The sequence below is a fragment of the Ambystoma mexicanum genome, chromosome 2q (assembly GCF_040938575.1).
Source record: "Ambystoma mexicanum isolate Mex_15411 chromosome 2q, UKY_AmexF1_1, whole genome shotgun sequence".
Lineage (NCBI taxonomy): Eukaryota > Metazoa > Chordata > Amphibia > Caudata > Ambystomatidae > Ambystoma > Ambystoma mexicanum.
The window spans coordinates 1,287,568,759-1,287,592,696 of record NC_090924.1 but is presented as its reverse complement, the minus strand read 5'-3'; the positions used below and the strand labels follow the sequence as shown (position 1 = coordinate 1,287,592,696).

Genomic DNA, 23,938 nt, shown 5'->3' with positions numbered 1-23,938 from the left:
TGCCAAACCAAAGCAACCCAATGCAGTCCGCGTATGCATCGACAAGCGACTCCCCAATGCTGCAATAGGGCGAGAGAGGCACATCACCCCGACAATAGATGAATGGATTGTTGATTTGACCGGTGTGACCATTTTCAGTAAGCTTGATCTCTGGTCGGGCTATCACCAAATCCACCTTGAAAAAGAATCTTGTTATATCACCACGTTCTTCTCGCACCTGGGTCTCCGACGTTACCGCCACTTCAATTTTGGCATCTTTTCGGCAGCAGAAGTGTTTCAACATGAGATACGAAAAGTCCTTCAAGACCTATCAGGTGTGACAAACGTCAGTGACGACATCCTAGTTTATGGGAAGACAGAAGCCGACCACGCCAAACGATTTCCAGCTACCCTCCAACCACTAGAAGATTCAGGGCTCATGGTCCACATGAAGAAGTGCGAATTTGGGAAACGTCTGCTGAGTTTCTTTGGTTACGCATTCAACGAGCATGGAGTTTCACCTGACCCTAGCAAAGTCAATGACATTAAGAATGTGCAGGCACCAACCACAGCGACTGAAGTTCTGAGTTTTCTGGGCATGGCCACTTACTGTGGTTGTTTCATTCCGGACCTGGCCACCACTGCTGCCCCCTTGTGTGAGCTTACGAAAGCTAAGGCTCCCTGTCAACGGGGCATCGAACAAGAACAGGCATTCAGGAAGATCAAGGACTCCCTCTCCAATGATGCCACATTGGCGTTTTTTTTTTATACAATCCGAACGACGGAGATGCTTGTTGATGCAAGCCCAGTAGGGTTAGGTGCCGTATTAACGGAAAGGGATAGAGAAGGCACAGTATTCACCATTGCATTTGAGAGCAGGGCACTCACACCAACAGAGAAAAATTACGCCCACATTGAAAAAGAAGCGCTGGCAATCATCAGGGCATGCAAGCACTTCCACGTGTACATTCTGGGACACCCAGTTAAAGTCATGACTGACCACAAGCCGCTTATCCCCATCTTCGGAGAATCAGCACCACACCCGCCTGCCAGGATTGAGCGTTGGCTACTCCAGTTACAACAATCTGAACTGGATGTTCAATATCAAGCAGGTGCTGACAATCCAGCAGACTTCCTGTCACGTCATCCTTGCCCAGCCACCCCCCACAGAATGTAAGGCAGCAAAAGTGACAGAGGAACATGTGTGTCAAGTTATTGCATTCGCCAGGCCCAGGACCATGAAGATTGAAGAAATCCAAGTCGAGTCAAACAGGGAACCATGTCTACAACTGACAAAGACAGCAATCCTCTCAGGTGAATGGAGAACATTTCTGACGGCAGTTGCACGGAAAACAGCCCCAGCTCAAGAGCTATTACAAGAGCTCTTTGGGATACGGCACGAGCTATCAGTCTCACTAGATGGCCTAATCCTTAAAAGACACCGAATCGTGCTGCCCACCTCTTTACATGAGAGAGCCCTCATGCTGGCGCATGAAGGACATCAGGGAATAGTGAAACCGCAAGCATTTCTAAAGTTCCGTGTATGGTTACCCCTACATGCAACGCAAAGTCATGGCCCTTGTAGAAGCATGCACCGCATGCCTATCCACACGCCGACCGGGGCCACCAGAACCTATGGAGTGCTCCACCCGGAGTGACTGTAGGTGGGATACCATAAGCATTGACTAATGCACGATAGCAAATGAGGCATACCTGCTTGTAGCAATTGACAAACACAACAGATACCTGGAGGTTGAACCTGTTGGGTCAACGGATGTCACATCTGTCACCACGGCACTTGAAAAGATGGTATTACCCAAATTGTTTGTTTACAATTGTTCGAATGAACAATTGACCGAATTTAAAGGGTCACAATTGACCTTTTCACAATTGACCATATATATATATATATCCCCTTTGGTTATATATATATATATATATATATATATATATATATATATATATATATATATATATATATATATATATATGGTTTTGGGCGGGGTTGGGTTGGGTGGGGGGTTGTGGGGGGTTTCCCCCCGCATATATGTTACTATTGACCTTCACAATTCGGTCAATTGTGAAAAGGTCAATTGTCATTCGAACAGTTGTAATACGAACAATTCGTATACAACCTAAAAGATGTTTGCGACGCATGGCATCCCATACTCAATCCGGAGCGATAATGGCCCCCCCCTTCACAAGTAATGGATTTAAAGTCTTCATCGATAGTCTGGGGATACGCCACCACCATATCACCCCGTACTGGCCACAGACCAACGGGGATGCAGAGAGGTTCATGGCATCAATCAACAAAACAGTGAGAATTGACAAGGACAAAGGCCGAGCGTGGCTCCCAGAACTCTACAGATTTCTTTGAGCATATCGGCTGACTCCACACTCAGCAACACGTGTTAGTCCAGCAGCCATGATGTTTGGCGTCCTCATCCAAGGAAGCTTACTCCTCCACCATTCCTGGAGGCCTCCACCTGTAGACTTAGAAGGAGTGGAAGCCAGAAGGCACCAACACAACACCAAGGAAGATGAAGTCAGGAGAGCCACCCCTTACGAACTCCAAGTAGGGGACACAGTGCTAGTGAGGAACAGGATCCAAAAAGGAAAAATGTCCCTCCCCTATGAATCTGCACCGTGGATAATAGCGTGCCGGGAACACGGCCTCGCTTCAGCCACCCGAGGGCAGGAAACAGTGACTAGAAATGTTTCACACTTCCAGAGGATCCCGCCAACTCTATGGGAAGAAGGGGATGTGAACCCTAGCTACACTGAAGCACGAGCCTCACGTGAAGGCAGCCCCATGGTCGGAGAGAAGCCAAATGAAAGCCCAACTCAGAAGCGTCCAGATCTGAAAGAAGAAGAGAGTAGCACGGCCATACCGCAAACCCCACACCGAGAACGAGAAGGACGCTACTCACTTCGTAAACGACTTGTACCATCCATGAGACTACAAGGCTATGTATTGAACGGCATCTACGTGCGCAAGAGAAGCTGAACACCAAGACAAGCTCCACCAGACAGCCAAGGGATAAAACTCAGTCTTGATGGGTCTGACAGCAACCAGGTATTTGTACTCTTATGTTTACTGAGTTTTGTTCATCCAAAGTTGAAAAGGGATGTGATGTCCACGTGACCTTGGTCACGTGGACAAGTAAATAAATGGAGACGCAAGCCCGCCAAAAGGCAGTTCCCGCTCCAACGGCCGAACCATGTCTCAGACATTCCATCTATGCGCTGTGCACAAAGGCCGCGCTGCGTCACCCTCCCAGGCCCAGCCTCCCTGCCCGAGTCGAGCATCACAGTGGGGAAGAAAGAGGCAGAGAGAGAGAGAGAGAGAGAGAGAGAGAGAGAGAGAGAGAGAGAGAGAGAGACAGACAGTGATGACGAGGGAGAGAGGGAGAGAGACAGACACAAATAGATGGTGGGAGAGAGAGAAAGAGAGAGACAGAGGCAGTGGAGAGAGAGAGAAAGAGAGGGCGAGAAAGGAGAGCTATAAAGAGAGTGCGTGAAAGAGAGAGAGAGAGAGAGAGGGAGAAAGAAAGACAGTGTGAGAGAAATAAGAGCTACAGAGAGAAAGAGGAAAGAAACGAGAGCTCAGAGAGAGAGGGAGGGACAGAAAGGAGCTAGCCTTGCTGAGGGCAAGATACCCGGCCCCGTGGGTAGGCCCGGTGATCACCTAAACTTGCATATAACACCCTTTATAGGGGGCGTGATGACAATGGCTGAATCCTAACAATCCACCTAGAAAGGAGAAGACATATGCTGTTGGCAAGTGAAACCTAAGGCATCCTAGTTGTTGTGCCGAGATGTGTTGGCCAGGAGTGCCAGCCTTCATCCAGACTATGAAAGATGGCGCTGAACTCTTGCAACATCCAGGAAATGAGAGTCACTTTGTTTAAATCGGCCAGGCCGATATCACCATGACCTGGATATTTCATTTACCTCTCACTTGGTTGTTTACCTGAATCTCTGAAAGGTTATATTGAGACATACCCTCTTGTGTTACAGCAACTCCCCGTTAGCTCCTGTAAGTCTTTTCTCCAACTCATCATGTGTTTTTTTTAAATAAACTAGTATTGTGCCCTAATTATTTGGTCTTGAGCCTTCCATTAATTCCTATCCTTCGGACGCAGTTCACCACCTGTGCTATGGGTATACTTTCCCTTCCCGCCATGCTGCCAGTAGATCCAATTCTGCAGGAGGTGAACACCCTCACAAAATCCCTCATCCATAAACCACCGAGCTTGTACCTCTCCTCATTTCAGACTCTTGAGGGCCTGTCTTGGGTCCTCATCACCAGTATTGTGCTACTTAAAGCTGCACCAACGAAGCATTCATCGGTGTTGTTTAGCAAGAGGGTTTATTTCAGGGTTCCCTGTTGTGGTAAGCAGGGTTCAATGGCAGGACCCTAGAGTAACCCACCTCTAACCATCACCAGGTCAGCCCCAACTGGATCTCATGGACCATCCCTATCTTCACTGTTCCAGAACATGTGCTGCCCCCGAGGGTCCTACCATACGGTGGAGGGTACCAAACGGTGGAGGAAAACAGGATAAGGGAAGGGATGTGAATGTTTGACGGGAAGAACTTGGAATGATCCACCAAGAACATTACAAATATATGCATACACATCTAACAGTGCCCTGATTTCCCTACAAATATTTAGGTGGAGGCACAAGGGCTAAGATCAGGAAAATCTAATCCTAGGAAAATATAACTATGCAGAGTAGCACAGTGCAACAGTAACCCACAAATGACCTACATCTATAAGGTGCTAGGGACTGCCAACCCTACAGATGATGCAACAGGCTCCTGTTTAAAGAGTATTGCAAAAGAACATTTGTCAAAATACGAATTGAGAGTTTGTATACCTATAGGTTCCCAGAAACACCCACCATATAATGCTTAAATTGTGTAGATCCTGTTTATTGTGGACAGGAATGCATTCCCCAGGGTGAGGGCTGCAGACAGGTCAGCTGGTAGCTCTCTGTAACTGCGCACACTAAGTGCTTCATTCCATGTCAAATGTGGAAGTGACATTGTGTATCTCTTTCTTCGACAGCACGACACTACTATTGCAGCCCTCCAGATAGCGCTAGATGTTTATAATGGTCAACTTCCGCCGTATGCTGCTTGCCACTTTTTTGAACTGTATCAAGAAGTTGATGGGTATGTATCTTAAATGAGCTGTTGGAAAGCCATGTACCATGCATTCAATCATTCATTCTCTTCCACAGACTTGCATGATTTTATGGTGTAAGATTATTACCCATGCACTGTGTAGGATTGCAAGCACTAGACACTGGCATCCACCATAGCAGATATCTATCTGTGGGAGAATAGTGTGAGCATTTGTGCTTATTCTACACTAAGGGAGGGGTAACCATTCTCCCACAGATAGATATGTGTTAAAACTCTTCCTCACTTGAGTATGGTCCCCCGATAAAAAGAAAAATAAGTGGAAGTACCCAACAGATGTACTGTATCCACCATGGCAGAGCAAGCCTGCCTAAAAGTCATCATTAACTCTGCTGAGAGAGGTGAGAATGAACCTGAATTTGCATGCTCGTTTCAATTATTACCATCTATGCTGAGACTGCCAACAAGGAGTCAATTGTGATCATATGGGTGTGTCGTAGCCAATACACAGAGGTATCTGCAACATGTATCGCTGCATTATTCCCTTACAGGAAGTGGTGGATCCGGAGTGGAGGCAGCCATTGCGGCAGCATGGCTTGCTCTTCCCTCCCTGGTAAACCCCCACCCCCTTATAGGGGTTGGAAATAATGTTAGCAGAACAAATTGCAAAGTCTGAGCCAACGCCTGTTGGATGGAGTCATGGTGTAGCAAAGGAAGGTTTAGAGTCAAAGGCTACCCTAGTCATGGGCATGAAGGGGGAGGCCACCTAACTGTTGGATCTGGAGCTAGATAATAGCCAGCTTAGATAAAGGGTAAAAGATCACCAATAGCTAAAAAGGTATGAATCAATTTGTCAACAGAAAAAAGTTTTAATTCAACATAACATGAAAGACATGAATTCATAAATAAGCAAGTGCCTTAAGGTAGCACATTTAGTATGCATATGGAAATACATTGTGGTATGCATAAGGATGGGTTAGTAGCATAAGTGACAATTCTTTCTTGTATTTCTGAAAATAAATCATGTAGCAATACGCTAACATTGTCGATACATTGATTGTTGGTGTTTCTGGTTCGGTGCGTGGTAACAAGGAGCAGTTGCTGTTAAGATGGAGCAGCGCTGCGTATGGGCACCGAACTGTCTTCAGGACAAAGATTTAAGGTCAAGACGCTGTTGCAGAGGAAGGACGTGTGCCTAAGGGTTAAAAAGCTGGAATTAGTGGACTTGGTGATCTAAAAGTTCCAGCGAATAGAGAACTGTAAAAGAACGGTGACCTACCAGGGTTATTTTGTAAACGCCATGGCAAAAGACTTAGTAATGGACCAGCTGCTGGTAAATTAGTGCGGCTGGAGGGCGGTCTGCGACGTCAGACAGCAAGATCTAAAAGAAAATGTCCATTGGATACTGTTAGGTGCGTGGCATTTCTGATAGATATGGTGGCGGTGCCTAGTTATTTCGGCTGGTGGAGTTTGAGTCCTAGGTGGAAGTGGATGAGTGACCGTTAGCAGATGGTAGAGGTCATTACTCGTGAGGTGATTAGTCGAAATTATTCAAATGAAAAATGGTTGAAAAACCTTTTCCAACAATGGTGTTTTCCATTTTTCGTGGTGGATCTCTGTGGCATCCGTAGTGGATGGAGAGAAGTGCACGGTTAATTTGAGAAATGAGCAGGTATTGTGAGCCATGTGCTGTGCCTTGTAAAGGTGGCTAAAAAGGTGACTATGGAAGACGTGCACGTGTGTGTGCAACGTGACCAGGCAACAAAATTAAAGGCCTGTCTTGATCGCGGTGGATGGTGCCGCAGTACGCATAGCGGGACCTCAACTAAAAAAGCTACAAAAATGCGTGGAACTGGCGAAACGCTTACCTCTTGGGGAGAGCTGTATCAGACGAGTGCTTGTTCGGATCTGATGTGCGCATGCATGTTAGAAAGGCACTTATTTATTCAGAAATCCAGTGCGAATGTGCCGTAGGCTCGGGTAGTGTTTGAACTATACGTGCTGTATTGCGGCATAGGAGCCGCTGAGCTGTGTTGGACGCCAGAGCCTCTGGGAGCGTGGACACCAGGCACAAGTGTAAATAAATACCAAGGAGTCATGGTGTGTCTGAACCTGCCTCCAGGAAACACCGCAGCCACTGATTATGGCCGTGGTGTGTCTGTGGCACATCTGGCATGCCAGGGGACACCTTTTGTGTAATCTTGCTGTCTGCCACTAGAGATCTTAGCCAGAGACCGAATTGGCAGGAACTGCAGGTCCCATAGAACAAGCTGAAGCTGACGGAGGTGGAGTCCTCTCCTTTTGGAAACCATGCAGGTTTTATGTAGAAATGCAAGGCTGTGGACCTCTGGGAGGGATGACAGTCCTGTACTTTTTCACATCTCAATGCTGAATATCTTCCCTTGACTATTCCCCCACGCCCCAGCCTTTTTTTGAATGCACAAAAAAGGCAAAAGCACACATTGCTGCTGCAAATCCAGGTCAGAGCATCAGCCTGGCCCTCAGAAGCTGCTTATGCAGAGCAATCAGTCTGGCCAAGAAAGAGAGAACCACCAGGTGGAAACCAGACCTCAGACTAGGGCCAAAAGGAATTCTCGGGTAATTCCATGGAACTGCCTACCAGAGTGAAACCAACTTACAAGCAAGGTCGTTTCATGTGACATGCACCCCAGTGTTGCCATGATCTATCCAGCAAACTATGTGGATGCCAGTGTTTCCGATCGTCCGCCTCTTTACCCTTTGTTCCAATATCTGCTATCTGTTTGCCATTCATTCTGCTGTGTGGCAGACAGCAGCTCTGTGACACAATCATCATCTCCTCATTCACTGGTTTGATAGCACACACTTCACAAGCCTTGTGCATCAGGTTTTGGGATATAATGGCCCTACACTGGAGAGCACAGAGGGTGTGAACTGCAACAGGCTTTCGGGGTAGAGGGAGTGGGGGGAGTGGGAAGTAGGAGGTGTACTGTTACAGGTATATGCTTGCGTTAATGTTTTCTATGCTTACTTATATAAACTGGCCCACACGTACTCACTTATGAGTGTGTCTTTTGACTGTACATTTATTTAAAGTATTTGCACCTTGAAACACATGTGTAGGCGCATTATAAATACCCAATAAATAAATAAATACGTGTTTATTGTGTCACAAAAAAATGAGGTAAACCCACAAACCAAACTAAGGCGTAGACTCAGTGGGAATCAAAGAAGCGCACTAAAACACAAGTGCCTTTGACATCTGAGCAGAGCCTGCTGACGCAATTTCGAATCCCGGCAGTGGCAAACTCAGCCTTTCATCCTTCAGAGGTCGATAAATGAGCACCACACACCGTCCGTAATAAGCAGCGCTCAGATGCCTGAGGGTTCGTAGTATGTAAATGCTAAATTATTGTTTACATATTAAAGAGGCAAAAGAAAGGAAGCCTGTCTACAATCCATGGTCACCTGACCAACGAGAAACACAACCAAATCAACATGCATGCATCCGCAATCAAAACATAATTCAATTGACAATAACCAGACTCTATCGTACCATGAAGAATTCTTAACCCCGCACATTTACAAAAAAAAGCGGTGGAAATACTATCAGGCCGATTCATGGAATCAACGTGTGCCAAAAAAACGGCGCACGCGTGCGAAAACGTGCGATTCGCAGAGAAACAGCGAAAATCGCAGTGCAAGTGCGATTATCGCACAGAAAACATCGCACATCAATTCATGGAAGCCCGTGCACGCGCGAAATGTGGGAGGTGCGCTGAAAAAGTGCGCGGCGCACGCTGGCGCACAGGTCATCGAACGCCGTGCGATAAGGCCACAGCGAATTCGCACATAGCGCGGCGCACATAACAAAAGTAGGCGTAACACGGGGCGTCACACGCAGAATGGGGAACAACTCGTGAAAATGTGGGCGTCACGGGGGAAGTACAGGAGGCAAGTGCGCAGAACGCCCACACGCTCGCCTACAACACGTATTCATGGAATCGAATAGGGAAAAACAGCGCACGGCCAAAGATGCGCACAGGCCCATACATGTCCGCCACACGAAAGCAGGCGGTAGCGTCCCTGCGCAGGTAAAAAATGTGCGCCAAAGTCCTACACGCGCGAGAAGGCCCACACCCGATCGGGCCTGGGCGATCGGGCCTGGGGGAGCGTGTGCGTGTATTTCAGGTGTGCGCGTGAAGTTCCACACGCGATTGGGCTGCATGCGGGTATTTCAGGGGTGCGCGAGAAGCTCTCACACGCGATTGGCCTGGGCGCGTGTATTTCAGTGGTGCGCGCGAAGTTCCACACACGATTGGCCTGGGCGCGTGTATTCCAGGGGTGCGCGTGAAGTTCCACATGCGATTGGCCTGGGCGCATGTATTTCAGGGGTGCGCGTGAAGTTCCACACGCGATTGGGCTGCGTGCGGGTATTTCAGGGGTGCGCGTGAAGTTCCACACGCGATTGGCCTGGTCGCGTGTATTTCAGGGGTGCGCGTGAAGTTCCACACACGATTGGCCTGGGCACGTGTATTTCAGGGGTGCGCGTGAAGTTCCACACGTGATTGGCCTGGGCGCGTGTATTTCAGGGGTGCGCGTGAAGTTCCACACGCGATTGGGCTGCGTGCGGGTATTTCAGGGGTGTGCGTGAAGTTCAACACGCGATTGGGCTGCGTGCGGGTATATCAGGGGTGCGCGTGAAGTTCCACACGCGATTGGCCTGGGCGCGTGTATTTCAGGGGTGCGCGCGAAGTTTTACACGCGATCGGGCCTGGGGGAGCGTGTGCGTGTATTTCAGGGGTGCGTGCAAAGTTTTACACGCGATCTGGCCTGGGGAAGCGGGGTACGTGTATTCCAGGGGCTCGCGGGTGTTTTCACACGCGATCGGGCCTGGGGGAGCGGGGTACGTGTATTCCAGGGGCTCGCGGGTGTTTTAACACGCGATCGGGCCTGGGGGAGCGTGTGCGTGTATTCCAGGGGTGCGCGTGAAGTTTTTCACGCGATCGGGCCTGTGGGGGAGCGGGGTACCACTCACCGTCTGCCTTGCGTGTAGAAGAACGCGTAGCCAACACCCGCTGTGAAGTAATAGCGTGTGAACCCCAACCGATGGAAAACACACGCACCGCACGAAAAGCACGTACAGAGAAGCCCTTCCAGGGCAACGCCCGTGTGCGAAACTCCACAGACGCGCTTACGCTGTAAGGGCCTTTGGTCCAATGAAATTGCGTATGCGTGCTGACGCGCTTACGCGCTAAGGCCCTTTCCTCGAATTTCACGCTGACGTGCAGGATTTTCACGTGCCAAATCACTCCGTATCAAGCTGGCCACGCGAAAACACACGGAAGACCACGCTCCTGCCCAGAAGGCCGAATCACTGCCCCCCAGTGCCCCGAGCAGCCTCCCACGTGCCATCTGCTGCTGCCTGCCTGCCTGCTGCCACCGTGCCCTGCCATTTGGTGCCTGCACATCAGCCATCTGCAGGGGTCCAGTTGCTGTGTCCACCCCTGCTGGAACAGAAGACTCCCGACTCGGATAACATCGCTCCACAGCCCAGCCCCAGGACACAGTTGCCCACCCACTCCTGCCCCTGGGGTTGCCATGTCGGGCACATCAACAACTGACACCAGTGGCAACCCCCGGCCAGAGGGGCAGAGGGGCACCAGCTTCACTGCCACCGAAGTTGGTGTCCTGGTGGAGCAAGTCCTGGGGCAGTATGATGCCCTTTTCGGATCGTCCCGCGCCAACAAGGAAGGACGGGAGAGGATCTGGGCCGACTGTGTGGTTGACATCAACGCGGAGGGGGTGGCAACCCGCACCATCCAGAAGGTCAAGAAGCACTGGGAGGACTTGAGGTCCAGGACCCTCATAAAGGCCCGGCGCCTCGTGGAGGGGGGCCGGGGCCGCATGAGTTCCATCCAGATGAGGGTCCTGGAATGCGTACACCCAGCGCTCCACGCCCAGGTCCTTGAGAGGGAGACCCGTCTGGAGTTGAGCGGTAAGTGGCCAAGCATTGCTGTGTGAGACAGGGCATGTTGCAGTGTGCTGGTTGTCTGATACTTGCCTGCATGTGTGACATAGGCCATGTACGCATGTATGTGTGCAGGGACATCATGGTAATGCATGTGCGACCAGTAATGTGTGAACCGCACGGTTGTTGCATGTGTTTAAATGCGACTTGGGGAGCCCTGTGCAGATTGCACACATGAGAGCATGGCAGTCTCTGTTCCTGGACATGGGTGGGGGTGAGGGATGGGTGCTGATGCCAGGTACATATATGGTATCCATGTCTGTGTGCCTGACCTGCGTGTCTGTGACTTGTGAATGCCATGGATGCATGACACATGTCTGTGACAATTTACAGATTCACTGATGCAGCCTAGTCATCCTTGTATGCACTGTGATTGGGGTGTACGGGGCCAGATGGATGTGACTGAGGTGAAGTGTGTGCATGTGATAGGCATGACCCATGATGCATGTGAGTACCATTACATTGTATGATTCGAGAGTCCATTGGACATGTATGGAAGTGTCCATGGCATGCACCATGACTGTCACTGTGTGTGTTTTGCCTGGACTGACACATGTGTTGTGGAGTGACATGATGGAAGTGTACTTTGACAGTGGCACTCATCTGCTATTGCTTCCTGTCTAGGGGACCATTGTACAGTACCCTGATGCTTGTGTTCTATGTCTCCCTCTACGCAGCGGCTAGTGAAGAAGAGGGCGGAGACGGCGCTGTGGAGCAAGGCGGCAGGGATGCCCCCACGGCTGCAGCGGAAGGGGTGGGTGAGCCCCCACAGGGGCCTGCTACGGCGGTAGACGGTGAGGAGCCATCCAGGTTGGTGGTTTCCACAGAGGAGGAGGAGGCCGCCACTGAGGCGCACATGGGGCCTGGTGGGGGCATCCCTGCTGGTGCAAGTGGTGCAGTCCAGGGGCAGGGGCAGGAGGCAGCACAGGTCACCGTGGAGGGGCCTGTGCATGTCGCTGACCCTGACCCTGTGGGTGCACCACCATGCACCAGCAGGGATGCCCCGTCCCAGGCCCGTCCGCAGGTAGAGGGGATGTCCATGTCATCTGACTCCCCTCCACCTGCGGACGAGGGGACCCCTGGCCGTATGGAGAAGGTCCTGATTGGGGTCGCAATGCGCACGGCTGTGATTCGTGATGCCGTGCGTGCTTCCCAGGAGGAGCACGCACGTCATCACGAAGAGCACCGTGCCGACGTGGCCCAATTGGGATCGTCCATGTTCGGGGGTTTCCTGCATGTGTCGGCCAATCTGGCGACCCTCTCCTCCTCTGTGGAGACTATACGTCAGTCGTTCTCCTTGCTGTCTTCCTGCCCAGATGCCACCAGGGCCCCCTGTGGACCTGCCCTGACCAATGCAGCCAGCTCGGTGGGGATCCCATCCCTGCCACAGTTGGGAGTCAGAGGTCCAGCAGGGGTGGACACCACAGCAACTGGACCCCAGCAGATGGAGGATGTGACGGCATCATCGGGCAGGGCACGTGCACGACGGCGTCGGTGGTTTCGATCAGCCTGGATGCCGTCGTGCTGGCACAGGCAGTTGCGTCGGAGGCAGCAGCAGGCTCAACGTGGGAGGCATCATGGCGCGGGGCCATCAACCTCAGGGGTGCAGGCATCGGCCGGAGGGCAGGAGAACCCTGGAATGGGAGTGGCTTCCGTGTGGGAGCGGTTGTGCCAGCAGATAGGTGCGGAGCGGCAGCGGGCAGAGGAGGAACGGCTCACAATGGTCAGGGCAGAGGACTCTGAGGCGGGCTGAGTGCCTCGAGGGTCTTCGCAGGGAGTTGGAGCTGGACACTGCATCATCCCTGCGGGACCTCGGGGCCAGGGAACATGCCCGCCTCCAAGCCATTGACCAGGAGTTCGATGATGCCCTGGCCCATGACAACAACCAGTGAGCCGTCGGACTAGCCCGCTGCCTTTGTATATAGTTATATAGTTAGTGTTAGGTTTCCTTTAATTTCTTTTTTTTTATTTGGTTGCGATTGGACAATGCGCCACATTTTTGTATATAGTTCAGTTTTTAGTTAGTTGTCATAGTTAGGTTTCATTTGGTTGGGCTCATGGACCCGGGATTATCTTGTAAATAGTTCTTCAATGGATCTTTTTATTTTTTGGATTTTTTTCATGGACATTCATCTTCTTTTGGTTGTTTTGCTTTGTGGTTTTTCTCCTTTCATTTCCATTCAAGTTGATTTTCAATACATTTTTATTTTCTTCCTTCAATGTGTCGTATCATCTCATTGCTTTCATGCATGTCATGTTGGGTGTTTTAACATTCACTTGCAGCCATTGTGTGTGACAGACATGTGTTCATTTGCATTATTTACATTGGGTGTGTAACATGTAATTGCCTTTGATATGTGGGTGGATGTGATAGTTGGTTGGGCCTTTTGGCAGGGGAGGATGGCCATTACGGACATGATTGGGGATTGTTGGGACCCAGGTGCAGGGGGGCATGGATGGGACATGGGCGAGGGCCTGGTGGAGGGTGCCCCTGCACTGCTGGGGGGCAGGGGGGTGGGGCACATGAGTTGGACATGGGTTGGGGCCTGCTGGCAGGTGCCCCACAGTGCTGGGGGGTGGGGGTGGTGGGGAACATGAGTTGGACATGGGTGGGGGCCTGCTGGCAGGTGCCCCGCAATTCTGGGGGTGGGGGTGCAAGGGGACATGAGTTGGTGATCATTAGTGCAAGGAGACATGTGCCTTTGCTGGGGGGCATGCCCATGTTGGGTGGGCTGCATGCGGGACATGACCAGGGATGCAGGGTAGTCCCCTGTGGTGTGGGCTGCCTGCAGGGGCCGTGGAGGGTGTACAGAGTACACCTGGGAGGACCCACACTGGCAAATCACATGTAGGACTCCCCGGCACCCCTGAAATACACTTAACCTGCTGAAATCGCATGTAAAACTTTCCGCGCACCCCTGAAATACCCGCACCCTGCCCAATCGCGTGTGAAACTTCCCGCGCACCTCTGATATACACGCACACGCTCCCCCAGGCCAATCGCGTGTGGAACTTCCCGCGCACCCCTGAAATACACGCACACGCTCCCCCAGGCCCGATCGCGTGTGAAACTTCCCGCGCACCTCTGAAATACACGCACACGCTCCCCCAGGGCAATCGCGTGTGGAACTTCTCGCACACCCCTGAAATACACGCGCCCAGGCCAATCGCGTGTGGAACTTCTCGCGCACCTCTGAAATACACGCGCCCAGGGCAATCGCGTGTGGAACTTCTCGCGCACTCCTGAAATACACGCGCCCAGGCCAATCGCGTGTGGAACTTCACGCGCACCCCTGTAATACATGCGCCCAGGCCAATCGCGTGTGGAACTTCTCGCGCACCCCTGAAGTACACGCGCCCAGGGCAATCGCGTGTGGAACTTCTCGCGCACCTCTGAAATACACGCGCCCAGGCCAATCGCGTGTGGAACTTCACGCGCACCCCTGTAATACACGCGCCCAGGCCAATCGCGTGTGGAACTTCACGCGCACCCCTCTAATACACGCGCCCAGGCCAATCGCGTGTGGAACTTCACGCGCACCCCTGTAATACACGCGCCCAGGCCAATCGCGTGTGGAACTTCCCGCGCACCCCTGAAATACATGCGCCCAGGTCAATTCGTGTGGAACTTCCCGCGCACCCCTGAAATACACGCGCCCAGGCCAATGGCGTGTGGAACTTCACGCGCACCCCTGAAATACACGCGCCCAGGGCAATCGCGTGTGAAACTTCACGCGCACCCCTGAAATACACGCACGCAGCCCAATCGCGTGTGGAACTTCCCGCGCACCCCTGAAATAAACGCGCCCAGGCCAATCGCATGTGGAACTTCTCGCGCACCCCTGAAATACACGCACACGCTCCCCCTGGCCCGATCACGTGTGAATCTTCTCACGCACGCGTGTTCCCGACACCCGTAATACGCGTTCCCCACTTTTGCCAGTCCGGTAAACTGGTACAGTGTTGGCGCAGCCCTTTGCGATGGTTTTGCGATCTTGATGGCTTTTCCTTGCGCAAGGGCGTTCTTGGGGGCGTAACTGGCGCTGCTGCAGGGTCGCTGCGCCACTCTGCGCCACGTCTGCTTTTGGAGGCGAGAATCCATGAATACGCTGTGCGCAGGAATTGGTTTTATCGCACGCGGCTGGCGCAGAAATTCGCACGGGCACGCTGTGCGCCAGCCGCGTGCGACACTTTTGAGGGGAATTACATGAATCGGCCTGAAAATTACCACCCATCACCAGTCTCTTTAATACCGTGTGCCACTACTCTGTAACACAATATTCTAACATCTACGGCGCAAACGCTGTGAATTCCTATGGAGTCAGCCTGCTATTTACACAAGCAAAAAGCAGGCAGCGTCTATAGGAATCTATTGTAAACGCCGCCTCCCATGCACCGTGGAGTGCAACAGGGCAGCATACAAGCGTGTACGCCACCTTTTTGCAGTGCCCTTTTGCAGTCCACCATGCAAATGAGGAAAATGACAGTGCCTATGTGCACAAAAGTGTAAACGTAACAGGGCCCTGCTGTGCAATCATGGGGAACTCGAAAGAATTAGCCTCATTCCAAGTGTGGCAGTCCGGAAACAAGGGTGCTGGTAAGGTTCCAAGCACCCTTATTTCCGGACCGCCACACTACGAGTCTGCCTGCAGGGCAATGAGTAGAGAGAAGAGGAGCCCAGAGGGTGAGAGAGTAGTGGGAGATGAAGAGTAGTCAAGCATTTGTGTGGCCAGTAGAGGGACAGGAATAGGGAGTAGAGAGGAAGAGGCGAGGGAAGGAGAAAGACGGAGTGTAATAGCTGCGAAAGGGGAAGAGTGAGGACATTAACATCAGGGACAGAATTGCCTGCGTGCGCAAGTCCTGGGCGTGACGAACTGGCCATCTGAAAAGGGGCCACACCATATTGAAAATCAGAAATCCCAGCGAACTGTTATGATAGGTTTTCCCCAAGACAAGCCAAGAGGGAGTAAGATAGAAAAGACGGAGGCCTCTAGGCCATCCCTCTAGCTAGAGTTATAGATAGTAGGTGTTATCTGTCTCTATAATGAGTAAAGGGTTCCCTTATCCTCGGGCCCTGGGACACGTTATAGACATGCAAATGCCACAATGAATCCTTGCATTGAATTTATTGAAAGATGGTCATTATTGTGCACATTTGTTATATGAACCTTCCGATTTGGTCGACAATCATTACCACCTAGTTTACTCACTTTACTCATTATGGTATATATTTGTTGGTAGCAGGGCTGTATGCCATAGTTCCCTGTTTTTTGCTATTCCCAACAAAAAAGAAATGCCCAGGTAATGTTGAACAGGGAACCACTATATAAAATCAAGTTTGAACTGTTTAGACCAGAAACGCGGGTACATAGACTGACAACCTTTTTCATGGATATGTTACCGAGCTCTAGTTGTCCAGAAGGGGAAGTAGGGAAGTCTGGGCTAGGCAGATGGGAAGCCCATGGGAGACGAGAGAGGGATGGCCCTAGCTGTGTCATATTTGATTGACATATCATCAAGCTTGAGCATCATTAACATTGTAAAATAATAAAAACCCTTGAACCATCCTCCAGAGTCTGGGTATCCTCAAGGCCACCTGCAACACAACCCCTTGATGTCATACATCACGTCCACTATGATGTCATTGCGGATACCCTCTGTGAGCGCATCTACGTTTCATGGACTGAGCAACGGGGGGCCTGCAAGCTAAGGTTGTCGTCACTCTGAACACCTGCCGAATTTCATGGGTTTTGTTGTGTTGAATTGGTTCTCTTGAACTGTGTTTCAACTGAAACATGTTCATTGAACTACAAGCAAGCGTTATGGTATATCTCGCCACACATGGTGAGTAAATAACAATGCCCCACTGGGCCCTTTGTACCAATTCATGTGTTCACTTTGCCCAACTTTGTGGAATTCAGCCATGCCCAATGCCACTTTACACCGTGGTCAAACCCTTCTCTGTCATTTCTTAAGAAACTACCGGGCGGGTTTACAACAAACCCCAAAGGGGATGATCTTTACCACGTTGTGCCCGATTTGTTCCAGGTTGCCCCAAATCCATCCATCCTGTTCTCTGTGGGTAATGAATGCCTCAATGTACCTCAGCAAATTCTGCTCAGACCTCTCATAACAGTAGTTCTACTGTATGCCACCGAGCGCTGAGGGATAAGGCATGCTTCCTCACCAGAAAAGAAGACTTTTCCAGGGAGACAACATGCAGTCCTCAAATGGTGGTCGTTTCTGTAAAGTCCTCCCCAAAACCATAATTCAGAAATTAGTTAGCCGCTGAGGTCAATTGCTCTGGTATCTGTCGCTGCTGGTCAACTACATCCCAGCAATTGAGGTGCCAACTACGAAGGACAGATTTGCCATTTCCTCAGTAGTTTCATACTGCTCTACTAAAAGTCGCTGGAAAAGGGCAAAACACTGCTCCTCCATGTTGGCTAGACTGGGAGTGGGAAACTTCCTTCCTTGAATGGATATAGGATACCTTTGGAAATCAGCGGGTGTGAAGCCCCACAGCTCTTTAATGTGCTTTTTCATTTGTTTCATCTTGTCAATAACAGAAGCTGCGGCCTTTTAGGAAGATGCTTGTCCCTTCAGTTCGGTAATTCAACTAATCAGTTCAATTCCAGTTCCCATTACACATAAATAAGATCACTTGAAGGACAATGCACCCATACCAGGCATGCTTTCCATCCAACTGACACACATGAACAACGATTTGCACCAGTGCGAAAAGTTAAGCCCTTACTCCCTCCGGACAGCTTTCGGTCCACCTCACAAGCACTGATCCTACCCACCTGAATGGGGTTAATGCACTCCTCGAAGACCTTCCATCATCATCCCTTGTGCCCAGATACGACCACATCACCCCGGCCCTCACAGACCTTCACTGGCTCCCACTGCACGCACACATCACCTTCAAGTTTTGCTGAACTATTTATAAGGCAGTCGCCCTCAAGTTACCTCGCAGAGCACTCAGCATTGCCGGCGGACAGTGCACCACCAGAAGCCAGGACACGTGCAGACTTGAAATCCGACGCAGCAAAAAGGAACGGACCAAAAAACAAGCCTTCTCTGCTTATGCCCCAAGACTATGGAACCTCCTTCCCATCGGCATCAGACTCACCCCCAAGTCCTTCAATTCATAAAAGAACTCAACCCGCCTCTTCAAGAAGTATCTCCTCCACAACACGTAGGCCATCACGATGCCCCTCGCAAAACCTGACTCGCTAGACACCGCCTGCCCTCCCCGCCACCCGGTACAGCTGTACTCCTCCTCTGTGCCCCTGTGTATCCTACCCCCCCGCTGAATATCTGTTTGGTTGTTACCACTGACAAGCGCTCCGTTATTCAGCTGTAATGTTATATAGCTCTATAAAGCACTCTGTTATGTATCTGTATTGGTGTATACTTCTGTAAAGCGCTCAGTTGCTTCTCGAAGCTAGGTCGGTGCTCAATAAATACCATACTAATAACAACAGTGAGTGTGAGCGACCAATCACAATGGTCTGCCCCACTTCTACACAGAATGAGCTGAGTGACAGGAGAGGACTCCCCTCCTGTCACTCAATGCATTTATGCTATTAGCGCAATAATGAGAGGTGGTGGGGCCAAACTTCCTATGCCATGCCAGCTTCCATTATTGTGCTCTAAGTACAAAACTACGTAGCAGGGGACGCGCCTCTGGTTAGAGTCACAGTGCAAATGAAGCACCCGGGTGGACTGTGCTGCCTGGCACTCTGTGTGAGATGTACGTTCAGATTAACATTCTAAAAGTACATTTGAATATTAATGCAATGCATACATCTCGCACCAAAAGCTTGAGGGAAACCCCTCCAACCCCCTGCCCTAATGGCCGAGCCACTACCCAATGGCCCCCCTTCTTTTCTTGCAGGTCGATGCATAAAACAGTTTTCAAACTGCCTGAGATGGGCCGTTAACTCACTTAGGGCCTGATTCATGGAATTTTTAGGGTGGACCAAAGTGACTTTGCACCGCCAACAAACAGCCTGATTCACAGAGCGGTGCAAAGTGCATTTTTGCAGTGCAAAGTGGCTTTGGACAGACTGCAATGCTTCAATGTCACTGCACTGCAAAAATACACTTTGCACTGCTCTGGGAGTCAGAGTGTTTGTTAGCAGTGTAAAGTCACTTTGCACCAGTGCAAAGTCACTTTGTACTGCACTAAAAAAGTCTATAAATCAGGCCCTGAATTGTTAAACTTCGGTGTGTACGCAGACCTTCATTCTGCGCAAGAAGTGTCAATTGGCTAGCTGAAAGGCTGCAGCTCCCTTTATCCTGTGGGTTGCAGGGTTCAATCTGGCTGGGAAGACTCTGCCTTTCAGTCTTCTGATTCACACTTTGACCACCATCTGAGGATGACGTTATTGGGATTTTGAAAGCTAATGCATTGTACCATCTCAGCATAATATGTTCAGTTAGTATGATAGAAGGTATCCAAACTTGGATTCGTGCTTTCAAAACTGAACTGACACGGCGACTGCCTTCTAGGATTATACGTTGACGCCTATTGGGCAAGCGCAGTATCGTGCAACTAAGGCGTTGACGGAAGCAGAACTCGCTTTACTTTCCTGCTACATAACTGGTGGACAGTCGTACTCATTTTTTAATGTTAAAGGGAAAGCTGTATGAGCATTCACTATGATCCAGGAAATAAATATTATATTTCTCCCTGTTCCTCGTCCTTTATGCACCGAACACTGCAAGTGCTTAAGAGAAGCAGAGCTGGCAGTATATTGCAGGTTTAATAGGGCGGGAACGTTTTCTCTTTGAAGAAATAAAACGTGAGATGGGACAAGCATGCACCTTCTTGTTTTGAGATTTTATTTCCAGTTTTTCAACTTTTGCTATAACTTTTCAAATATGATAAGATGTATGAGGAACCACTATGATACAAAGGTTGGATACATGAATGCCACACACAATGCTGGTCTGCACACTAATAATACTAACACACCCTGGGTGGAAAGGTACCGCTACTGAAAAGCCCACTGAGGACCCACTCTTCTGCACACAGCATAGGAGTGGTAAGTGTAGCACTCCAGACTATAAGACTGGGGAGGGGACACGGGGCACAGTCAAGCACAACAGTGAGGGTAGGATCGGGTACGGTCACTAACCAACCCTACTAAAAGAAAACTCACCCTTCTCCATGCACCTCTCGAACACGTATCTAAACACAACCATACCTCTACAGCACATCAACCGCATGCACTTCACTACATCACAACAACAAATCACACATAGGCTTGCGTAACAGCACATGACGGCTGCCAACCGAAAATAACACCTACGCTCAGCGGACGGTGTACATCGAACTGGAGCTGCCAACAGCACATCACAGCTCCCTTGCTCCTTTCTCCCGCTCAGTCCTACCTACACCCCCTTACCCTCTTGCTTTACAGATCCGCCAGAGCGCCAGGGGACCATGCCGGTGGTGACAGTGTGCCCTATAAGAACCTTTAACATAACATAACTGGTCTTGAATATTGCCATCCAGTATTTTAATGCACTCTTTCTAAAGGGTGCTTAGCCCATCAGACGCTAAATGTAAGCATGGTGTGCAGGGGAGTTGCTAGGTCTGGAAAAGACCCGGGGCTACGCTGATGTCGGAACTGTTGGGACTGGGGGCTAGCTAGCCTTTTGGCTGTAGCCCCTGAGCTTCTATCCGGGGCTACAACCAAAAGATCAGGGGCTATAGCCCCCTTAGCCCCCCCCTAGCAATGCCCCTGATGGTGTGCATGGTTATTAACATCCTTATTCTATGGAGCACAGCACATTTGTTTAGCTAAAACTGAGGCCTGCCCACCTAAGGTATATACTCTTCTGCCATTACCAGCAATATTTCTGCATATAAAAAGTCATGGAAGTACTGTATGCAGCAAGGATAGGTCACCAGAAATGGGGGAATAGGCCCAAACATCGAAGGGGAGTCATGGCTAATGCACACAGAGAGCACAAAGAGTGAATTCCCCTCGGGGGCTATTTGCTACATAGTTGGATTTACAGATGTCTTACACTTGGCAGCAGGCACGTACAACAATAGCCTGTAATATCATTTAGCATGTCCTCCTTTAAACCAAACCACAATTTGAATCACTTGTACATGTATACAAAGTAACTTTAAAGAGAAAATCGCAAAAAAGGATCATTCAATTAAAAACACTCATGCAAAGAATTAAAGATCTACACAGAAAGCCACAGAAGAGTGTCAACTATTCCTTGATTAGTCTAACAGTTTTGGACATCTCCAAGATCTGCTCAGAATTCAGATGACTTAATTTATTTTACTTTATGTCAGTAAGGGCTGGTTTGATGAGTTACTTACCTCTGCAGCTAGTAGGTCTGACCTTTGTTGCAGAATAAATATTCTTTAAATTGCACAATTTGCATCACATTTCATCAAAAAACTCCCCCCTTGGGGACTAGTCAAACGGTCTGTCACAAAAGGAATGAATTCTCCTTTGCAACTGTGGCCCACTTTTTCATTGGTGCCCGAGACAATGTTATGCCCCAGTCTGACCCTGACAGGCTCCCTTGAGTATTGCCTTCAGGGTGTCCTGATGAGCAAGATCTTTCGCTGCTATGACGTGGGCAAGTGACCCAATGTGTTTGGTATGTCCTGTGCAGTTTTGTTCACAGTATAATCCTGGTTCGCTGTGTTTACGGGGCTCTTTTTAAGTGCGGGGACCTTTTCTGTAATGGTGATTAACGGTACGTAATGGGTCTAATTCCCTGAATGCCATGCCCCTCTTCCTTCGGGGTGTCAGGAGTAAGAGGTTACATGGATCTTGCATTCATATTGATTTGTGTTAATCTTGTCATAGGGAATATAGGGTTTCAACCAGAAAGACTGTGCAGAGTCAATAACAGTAGTCGAAGAAAACTGCCTATGTGCAGGTGCTGACATATAGAAGTGTGATTGAATAGGAAGACTCATCAACCTGTGGATGAAGAAAAAATGGGAACTAGAGAAGGTGGATGAAACACTGACGCACACCTATGTAAAATGGAGTTCTTTTGTCAGAATACATACATTGGTTTGTCGTTATTTTGATTTGATGTTTTCAGATAAATATGTGGTGGCAATATGGGATTAAAATAAATAATGAAACATATATTTAAGAGTACTTTAATTTATTTTATAAAGTGTGCTTATCAGGTTTGGAACTTTGTTGATTTTTTTTTTTAAAAAGCGATAAGGCAAGCATCTGTGCAGTCAGCAAGGAAATGTTTTCTTACTGTGGCATTGCATGTTGGTGTTGAGGTCAAAGTCAACATGATGATTGTTCTTACATGGTGGGTGGAGGTATTTGTGCAGCCAAACAAGGAAGTGGTTCTAGACTGTCGGATTGCCTGTTTTTACTGGCGTCGATGGCAAAGTCAGCAGGGAAGAGTATTCTTACATGGTGATGCCCGGGCACAGGGCAGGGTTAGGCAAGTAATTGCGCAGCAGCAGTACCATGTTTTCTTTCCATGCCAGGAGATTTTCACTGGCATTAAAGGCAAAGCCAACAAGAGAATGTTCGTGCATGGAGATACTGGCATATACTGGCAGAGCCCGCATCAGCATGTTTTATTATGGTGTCATTGCTGTGCATAATACAACTGGCCATGCAGAAAGTTGGCTGGTAAATTTGGGTGGCAGGACTCAGGAGCCAGGCAGACCCTCTTGTTTCTATGCTGTGTGAAAGATTTAAAGTGTGATTGAAACACATGCTTCCATCTTTCACCTAGTGCAGGGCGGCGGCGTACCCCTGCAGCGGCATGATCATCGTGCGCATTGTGCATGCATGGCGGTCCAGACCAGCACGCAGTGTCATGCTTTGCTGCCAAACTTGGGAGGTGGGGTAGGCATGGTACGCAGGAGGCCCTCACATTTTGTGTTACGCCACGGCGAGAGGGTTGACTTTGCTTCTGTTTACTATATATTTTTCTGTCACTTGTCTGTTCATGAGGCTCACAGCTTTACACTACTAAAATAATGTGGCAATATCGTGTTCTCTCTCAGTTCACTCTGTACATATGTGTTCATTTATTTTGTATTCATTCGTGCCTTGAAACAAACCACACGCAGCAAGAATGACTTCCCAGGCGCCCCCTAACTTTCTTCCTTTTCTTTTGGCCATGAATCAGGCGCTACAGCATTGAGATGTACTATCGGAATACCACCCGTGTGCAACCTCATCCCCTCAGATTGCCCAACTGCGATTCGCCCTGCCACTTAGAAGAATTCAAAAAGCTGGTGTCCCCAATCATCAACCAAGGTAAGTGGCCACTGCATGTTTCAGTCGTTGGAGAACGCATGAGATCTGCATATGTCGCATGCATGCTTCTTTCCTCCAACCATGACCAGATTACATATGCAGACGCAAGTGCCCTGAGGTGAAGTGAGCTCTAACCACTTCATTTGCCATATAAAACAGGGTAGTGCCTAAAAACGACTTCTAAGTAGGACGATGCTGCCATGATATTACCAGGGGTTTGATCACACACACAAGACGAGAAAATCCCTGTGCCACACAAAGGACCATTCTAACGTGGAAAAATCACAGCATATATGTACATGTATTCACTGGTTTTCTGTGCAAACCTAACTCTGTGGCTACTGAGTGCTGCACAACAAAGGGAATACTGTAAAAGGACACAATAATATCAATGCAATTAGCAGATAACCTGCTAAGGGTAGACTTAAAAAGGCATGGAAAGAGGCAATATAGAAGGTTACATGTAGTGGCCTAAGGTGAGGGAGGGAAAGGCGGATCC

At 49.5% G+C, this 23,938-nt stretch overlaps 1 protein-coding gene across 1 annotated transcript in view; it reads left to right on the top strand.

The window, feature by feature from the left end:
* Positions 1–23,938, top strand: part of LOC138570103 (prostatic acid phosphatase-like) — a 406,974-nt gene that overhangs the window by 315,805 nt on the left and 67,231 nt on the right. The window contains exons 9-10 of the mRNA XM_069648716.1: positions 5,057–5,163; positions 23,309–23,439. Coding sequence (XP_069504817.1) covers positions 5,057–5,163; positions 23,309–23,439 — 238 coding nt within the window. The remainder of the gene's footprint in view (positions 1–5,056; positions 5,164–23,308; positions 23,440–23,938) is intronic.